The sequence below is a fragment of the Brachionichthys hirsutus genome, chromosome 3 (assembly GCF_040956055.1).
Source record: "Brachionichthys hirsutus isolate HB-005 chromosome 3, CSIRO-AGI_Bhir_v1, whole genome shotgun sequence".
Taxonomy (NCBI): Eukaryota; Metazoa; Chordata; class Actinopteri; order Lophiiformes; family Brachionichthyidae; genus Brachionichthys; species Brachionichthys hirsutus.
Window position 1 is genome coordinate 324,464 of NC_090899.1, and position 7,702 is coordinate 332,165.

A 7,702-nucleotide genomic window follows, 5' to 3' on the forward strand; every position below is an offset into this window, starting at 1 on the left:
TATATATTTACTTTTAGTTGAATGAATGTGTGTTGCGCGCCTCGAGCTGGGACCTGAGTGCTGTTTTTCGTTTGTGCATGAGAGTGTATGAATGACATTAAAGATTTCTTGATTCTTGATTCTTGATTCTCTTGAATCAGAACTAGACTCAGTCTGAATCAGAACTAGATTCAGTCTGAATCAGAACTAGAATCAGTCTGAATCAGAACTAGACTCAGTCTGAATCAGAACTAGATTCAGTCTGAATCAGAACTAGACTCAGTTTCTGACACACTGGAATAGTTTTATTCTTAATATCAGTCAAATACATCTTTAATTATTTGAAGGTTCTAAACTGTGGTTCCGTCCCGGGACTCTGTTATATTTATGAGCTTCAACTGGAAGGAATTAGGAGTCGTCTGATTGGCCAACGCCTGCTAACGGCTGCTAGCTGCTAATCTCCCAGCAGAGACATCCTGTCCCACTCGGACTCCCCGCCGGGTCCGAGGAGGAACCGCCTCCAAAAGCCACCGAACGGTGGCGAGCACTGAAGGCCAACAGCCCCGCCTCCAGCGGGACGCTGCGCTCACGGCGCCGGTCCAATCAGCTGATCCCGACCATCCAGCCAGTCAGACTGGCTTCAATCAAAAGAGAACAATTAAAATTCACGCGGCTTACCAGCGGCCCGCTGGGCACCGAGCTACATACGGATCAGAAACATGCTAACACGCTAACACGCTAACACACAAGCTCGCTCCAACAGTGATGTCAGAGTTCAGCTTCCTGTTTCTTTAAAACGTCACTGATCGACTTCAATGATACAGTATACCCCAGCCACACCCCCAGCCCCGGGACGCAAACCCCGCCCCCTGCGGGGCTTTGGTCTTCTTTTATTTGATTAAAAGACAAACTTAAGTGGAGACTGTCGATAAATAATCTGCTGTTTTTACATGGTAACGTTCCACCAAAGGCATTCTGGGTAATCTGAGCCAAAACAGAAACGCCACTAATGCTCAGAACTACTTAAGACCCGCCCAGGGCTTGGGGCGGGGCTCCAGCCAAGGTCACGATGTAAACAAGGTTATCATTTCTAACCTAACAGCAATATAAAGGAAATGTCTCAGCATGTCTGATTGGTCTAAAACAGGAAGTGACCTCGTCTCCAGCTCCAGATGGATGTGATAAAAGTCCAACAGTGACATCACCGTGACATCACGGTGACATCACGGTGACGTCACGGTGACGTCAGCAGGCACAGGTGTGACGTTAACTGGGGTCAGCACCACACTCGCTCTCCTCCGGGATGTCCTGCAGGTCTGAGGGGTGAGAGGTCACAGGTTACCACGGTTACCATCAATAACATTCCGTGCGAGGTGAACCAACCTCTGGGGCTGTCCGAGCGAGGAGAGATCTTCATCTCTTCCTCCGCTTCCTCGTTCCCTTCCTGCACACCATCTAATTGGTCATCGGGTTCCTGGCTGGCCAATGGGGCAAGGGGGCGGTGCTCGAGCTCCCCGCTCCCACGTCTCCGGCTCCCCTGCTGAGGTAGACGCCTTAGCTTAGCTTAGCTTAGCTTAGCTTAGCTTAGCGTAGCTTAGCTTAGACCGTTTCTTGGTTTAACTTGGTTTCGATTATCCACAGCATCACCTGACCCACCTGTTCCCCCTGGGTGACATCACTAATCTCGCCATTGCTAATCCTCCTGCTGCCTGGGACCGCCCCTTCTCTGACTGGCTCCTCCCCCCGCAGCCGTAGGCGTGTCACTTCCTCCTGCAGCAGCTCCACTTGTCGCCGCAACAGTACCGCCTCGCCACTGGCGTCCAGCCCAGCATCCCGTGACATCGATCGGCTGAGGCGGGGCCCGGGGGCGGAGCCAGACGTAGAAGAGGAAGGGATGGTGCCTGTTCTGACCAACAGCTCCAAGGTTGAGTCTTGACGAATCACAGCAGCCTGGGGGAGGAGTCATTAAATAGAACAGTCAAAAAGGAGGCATTATCAATAATCAGTGTGAAGCAAATGATCAATATGTAAATGACTTCCTGTCGTTATACCTGCAGGGCGTGAAGGTGAGTGCTCAGACTGACCAGTCGCTGACAGATCTCCTGTAGAGAAGACAGGCAGGTGACCTGATTGGACAGGGTGGGGACTCTGAGCCAATCAGCAGCCTGGAAGACTGACTAGTCCAATCACGCTTCAGCCCTCAACAAACAGGAAGTCCATGCCCACAGTGTCCTCAGGTAGGACACGCCCCGCCCCCTGACAGGCAGTGATGTTACCTGGTTCAGAGAGCGCTCCTGCAGCCGGTTACCGTTGTTGTCCTGAGAGAGAGAGAGAAATCAGATCAACGCGTTCTTCACACCCAACAGGAGGGTCGGGCGAGGACCAAAGGAAGCAGGTAAAGGTGAGTCACCTCGGAGTTTCGGTTCTCACCGGAACCATTGAGGGAAGCAGAGCCGCCATCTGAGACAGACAGGAAACAGGTGTCAGGAAACAGAGGGAGGATCCTGGGGGGCTGGGCCCAGGTGAGCAGACCCACCTGGGCCGACCCACCTGGGCCGACTCACCTGGGCCGACCCACCTGGGCCGACTCACCTGGGCCGACCCACCTGGGCCGACCCACCTGGGCCCAGCATTTCAAAAGTAATGCACCAGGATTAACCCAGGTGTATCCGATCGGATCACGATGAGCCGGAGACGGCACAGGTGACCCAAATTACCCAGGAGTCATTGTGCTCAACAGAAGTCCCACAATGTTTAACCCGTTCACTGCCAGTTATGTCACGACCCACAGAATGTCGTGTTCTATAACTAGACACGGAACCGCTCATCTAAAAGCAGAGCTGCTGCCACCTACAGGGGACAGCGCGCCACTGCAGCCGCGCACAAGTCATTCTGAATGAGTCCCGTTGCCTTACAGAACACTTTTTGTTTCTCGGATATCTCTAGAGGAATATTGTGGATCACGTGACTCACTGCGTAGCACCTGGTTGCCGCTGGCAACGGCGGGTTTGTGGATGTTGGGGTTCAGCAGCAGCTCCGTGAGTCTGTCCACTAGAAAGACGAAAATCCCACGTCCAGTTAAATGTGTCGGATCTCACATCTGTCCCATCTGGCCGTCCCGACTCACCCTCAGCAATGGAGGTGGTGAGGAGCAGCTCAGCCTGAGGAGCATGAGGAGTGTCCACTCTGAAGAGGTTCCTGCAGATGGAGGAGGGACTCTTGGAGGAGGAAGTACCGAGTTCCATTCCTCCCTCTTCTTCTCCTTCTCTTCCTGTCGCCTCCACCAGGTCAGAAAACAGAGTAACTCGCTCCTGCAGGAGCTCCAGCACCTCCCTGTCCTTCTGCTGGATGTCAGCTGCAGGACGAAGACGGGAAGGAGAGAGAGGAAACAAAAATGACAAAAAGCAGGAGAACGAGGGAGGAGGAGGAGGAGGAGGAGGAGACGCCGTACCTCTGAGTCTGCGTAGTAAAGCTTTGTCTTCAGTCTCAATGAGAGGAAACACGTCTCTAGATGGACAACTACAGAGGAAACACAAGACGGGTTACCAAGACCACCAGAGAACGTCAAACAACTACAGAGAACTACAGAAAACTACGGAAAACTACGGAGAACTACAGAAAACTACGGAAAACTACGGAAAACTACAGAGAACTACAGAAAACTACGGAAAACTACGGAGAACTACAGAAAACTACGGAGAACTACAGAAAACTACGGAGAACTACAGAAAACTACGGAGAACTACAGAAAACTACGGAGAACTACAGAAAACTACAGAGAACTACAGAAAACTACGGAAAACTACGGAGAACTACAGAAAACTACAGAAAACTACAGAGAACTACAGAAAACTACGGAGAACTACAGAAAACTACAGAGAACTACAGAAAACTACAGAAAACTATGGAGAACTACAGAGAACTACAGAAAACTACAGAGAACTACAGAAAACTACAGAAAATTACGGAGAACTACAGAGAACTACAGAGAACTACAGAAAAGTACAGAGAACTACAGAGAACTACAGAGAACTACGGAAAACTACGGAAAACTACAGAAAATATGGAGAACTACAGAGAACTACAGAAAACTACAGAAAACTACGGAGAACTACAGAGAACTACAGAGAACTACAGAAAACTACAGAGAACTACAGAAAACTACAGAGAACTACAGAAAACTACGGAAAACTACAGAGAACTACAGAAAACTACAGAGAACTACAGAAAACTACAGAGAACTACAGAAAACTACGGAAAACTACAGAGAACTACAGAAAACTACGGAGAACTACAGAGAACTACAGAGTACTACAGAGTACAGAGTACTCCAGAGAGCCACAGAGTAGTCCAGTATGCTACAGAGTACTGCGGGTACTGCAGTGCCGACCTGACTGCCGTCTGCTGGATGCGACTCATCCAGGTCCTCCGGTCGTCCTTTGATGATGCGTACAGCTCGTACATCTCTGGGGGGGTGGAGGCGCTGATCAGGTACATCCCTCGCTCCTGATTGGCTATGTTCCTGACCAGCAGGTTATTCAGAGACACCACTGGAGACTTGTCCTGTGACAGAGAGACAGGTGGGTGAGGGTCTGAGGGCGGTTGGGGGGACCAACACAGGAACCAGGACCCAGGAGGGGCCGAGGAGCCCCACTCGGGTCTTGTTGCAGGTTGTCCTACGTCCAGAGACCAGGACCCGGTCCTAGACTCAGTCCAGACTTCTGGTCCGTCCACCCGGCCTGCTGTCCCTTCCTGCTGCTGGAGCTAGTCTGGGTGTAGACCCTGAAGGCGCAGCAGGAGGAGCAACGCAAGGAGGAGCAACGCAAGGAGGAGCAACGCAAGGAGGAGCAACGCAAGGAGGCGCAACGCAAGGAGGCGCAACGCAAGGAGGAGCAACTCAAGGAGGCGCAACGCAAGGAGGCGCAGCAGGAGGAGCAACACGAGGAGCAACGCAAGGAGGAGCAACGCAAGGAGGAGCAACGCAAGGAGGCGCAGGTGTGACTCACCAGTGATGCGAAGGTGAACTTCTGATCTTTCTCCTGAAGGAACACCAGGATGTCTGACATCAGCAGGACCTGCACATCTGCAGAGACACGGAGACGCCGGTCAGCGGCTGCTCGCTGGGCGTGACATCATCACCTGAACAGGTGACATCATCACCTGAACAGGTGAGGCCGCCTCCTTTACCTTTCATTCTGGAGCCCTGCACCTTCCAGAGAAGCGAGCCCTCGTGGACGAGCTTTCTCCGGAGCAGTTCTCCTCCTCTGAACACCCCGCCCCCGTGCACCTCGGCGTGGGCCCGGGGGTCCAGGCGGGCCTGGATCTCCTGCAGCCTCCTGGTTCGGTCCAACTCCAGGACCTCCTTGTCCACCGAGCCGATGAGCTCCTTCAAGAGGAACAGGGCCTGGCTCAGGGCCTGCGCCTCCTTCTCATTGCCTGCAGGGGGCAGCAGGGACATGGCGAGGTCAGTCCCAACCATGAGCGCTCAGGAGACTGTGGGGGTCAGAGGTCGTTACCTTTGGTGTTGTCCAGGATTCGCTGGATCAGGACGGGGTACTTGGTGAGTCGTTGTGTCACCAGCAGGATGCACTCCTGGACGCCGTGGCGCCGCAGCAGGGGACCGCGACAGACACGCTGGGCAGGGAAGGACACCATGTCAACACGGAGTCTGGACCGGGTCTGGACCGGGTCTGGGTCTGGCCAGAACAGACCCAAACGCGGTCTAATCCGGATGTACCAGAACCAAAATGCTGCTAGATCGGCAGGTTAGGTCCCGGAACTCCTCTCATCAAACGTGGACCCGGTTCAGGTCTAAACCACGTGGAAGCTCGAAATCAAGACTCGAGTCTAAAGCCGCCAGAAGTGGCTCTGGTTCCAGTCCAAGTTACCAAAGTCCTGGTTCTGGTTCTCACCCTGACGAACTGTTGCAGTCTTCGGTCCCGGGTCAAAGCCTCTTTGTAGAGCTTCACGGCTTTTGGGTGTCGACTGCAGAACTCGGCGTACAGCTTCTTCATGTCGTCTGCAGACTGTCCCGAAAACTGCACACAGAAAGACCAGAGACCTGGTTCAGTCCCGGTCACGTCTGATCCCGGTCCTGGATCAGGATGCAGCCGAACGCGGGCTGACCCAGTTTGCTGATAAGGTTACGATCGCGCCTTGACGTGTACCGATCTGGATCCAGAACATGGAGCGCAGGTCGATCGGTTTCACGGGCACCAGTACTTCAACCTGGTCCAAAGGGATCCCCCGTGCCGGCCTACCTGTCGGAGCAGCAGGTCTCCGATCCGGTGTATGGTGAAGTTGGAGGCGCTGCCCTCCACCAGGCCCTCCATCCTCCGTTTGAGCAGCTCGGACAGGAAGCTGGAGTGCCACTCCAGCAGCTGGTCCAGGCAGGGGAAGATGGTGTGGACCACGCCCGCCTCCAGCATCATCTCCTCCAGCATCCCCCGGCGGAACACGCCCTCCATGATCCTCAGGGTGCGCACGTGGTGGAACTCTGTCTGGATGAGTTCTGAGAAAGAGGCGGGATGTAACCGAGGCTTCTGGACCGGGGGCGGTGTGGAACCGGACCGGAGGTCTTTACCGTAGATCACGTCCTGCTGCTTGATCAGGTCTTTGTGGAGCGTCTGCAGGAAGGCGGGTTCCACCACAACGCTCCAGCTGTCGGCCTGAATGCAGCTGCCCTCCGCCTGCAGCTCCTCCAGCAGGGGGCTCCACCACCACTCTCCTGCAACGCAACACAAGTCATGCTGCGACCCCCAACACTCACCCTACCTCACCCAACCTCACCCAACACTCACCCTACCACACCCAACACTCACCCTACCTCACCCAACACTCACCCTACCTCACCCAACACTCACCCAACACTCACCCTACCTCACCCAACACTCACCCTACCTCATCCAACACTCACCCTACCTCACCCAACACTCACCCAACACTCACCCTACCTCACCCAACACTCACCCTACCTCATCCAACACTCACCCTACCTCATCCAACACTCACCCAACACTCACCCTACCTCACCCAACACTCACCCTACCTCACCCTACACTCACCCAACACTCACCCTACCTCACCCAACACTCACCCTACCTCACCCAACACTCACCCAACACTCACCCTACCTCACCCAACACTCACCCTACCTCACCCAACACTCACCCTACCTCACCCAACACTCACCCTACCACACCCAACACTCACCCTACCTCACCCAACACTCACCCTACCTCACCCAACACTCACCCTACCACACCCAACACTCACCCTACCTCACCCTACCTCACCCAACACTCACCCTACCTCACCCAACACTCACCCTACCACACCCAACACTCACCCTACCTCACCCAACACTCACCCTACCTCACCCAACACTCACCCTACCTCACCCAACACTCACCCTACCTCATCCAACACTCACCCAACACTCACCCAACACTCACCCTACCTCACCCAACACTCACCCTACCTCACCCAACACTCACCCTACCTCACCCAACACTCACCCTACACTCACCCTACCTCACCCTACCTCACCCAACACTCACAGACTACAGACATTTATGATCCACCTTTGGTAGCTTTGATAAATACATTGAACTATCTGTGTGGTCTCCCTTTTTGTCCGTCCCATTGAGACAAGGTTTAGAAAGAAAAGGGAGGGACGGACCCTCATCAGTCAGAGACTCCATGGACAACGTCCTGTTTCTGA

General features: G+C 53.9%; 1 protein-coding gene across 1 annotated transcript in view; it reads right to left on the reverse strand.

Annotated features, from left to right (window-relative positions):
- Positions 1-7,702, reverse strand: part of LOC137910214 (rho guanine nucleotide exchange factor 2-like) — a 12,950-nt gene continuing 5,248 nt past the window's right edge. The window contains exons 6-22 of the mRNA XM_068754651.1: positions 7,661-7,702; positions 6,563-6,706; positions 6,240-6,490; positions 5,892-6,017; positions 5,496-5,613; positions 5,167-5,415; positions 4,986-5,062; positions 4,370-4,542; positions 3,431-3,498; positions 3,107-3,334; positions 2,953-3,030; positions 2,390-2,439; positions 2,256-2,297; positions 2,031-2,081; positions 1,636-1,929; positions 1,363-1,489; positions 1-1,295 (exon numbers count right to left, since the gene is read on the reverse strand). The exon at positions 7,661-7,702 is cut by the window's right edge and continues 62 nt beyond it. Coding sequence (XP_068610752.1) covers positions 1,246-1,295; positions 1,363-1,489; positions 1,636-1,929; positions 2,031-2,081; positions 2,256-2,297; positions 2,390-2,439; positions 2,953-3,030; positions 3,107-3,334; positions 3,431-3,498; positions 4,370-4,542; positions 4,986-5,062; positions 5,167-5,415; positions 5,496-5,613; positions 5,892-6,017; positions 6,240-6,490; positions 6,563-6,706; positions 7,661-7,702 — 2,168 coding nt within the window. The 3' untranslated portion in view covers positions 1-1,245. The remainder of the gene's footprint in view (positions 1,296-1,362; positions 1,490-1,635; positions 1,930-2,030; positions 2,082-2,255; positions 2,298-2,389; positions 2,440-2,952; positions 3,031-3,106; positions 3,335-3,430; positions 3,499-4,369; positions 4,543-4,985; positions 5,063-5,166; positions 5,416-5,495; positions 5,614-5,891; positions 6,018-6,239; positions 6,491-6,562; positions 6,707-7,660) is intronic.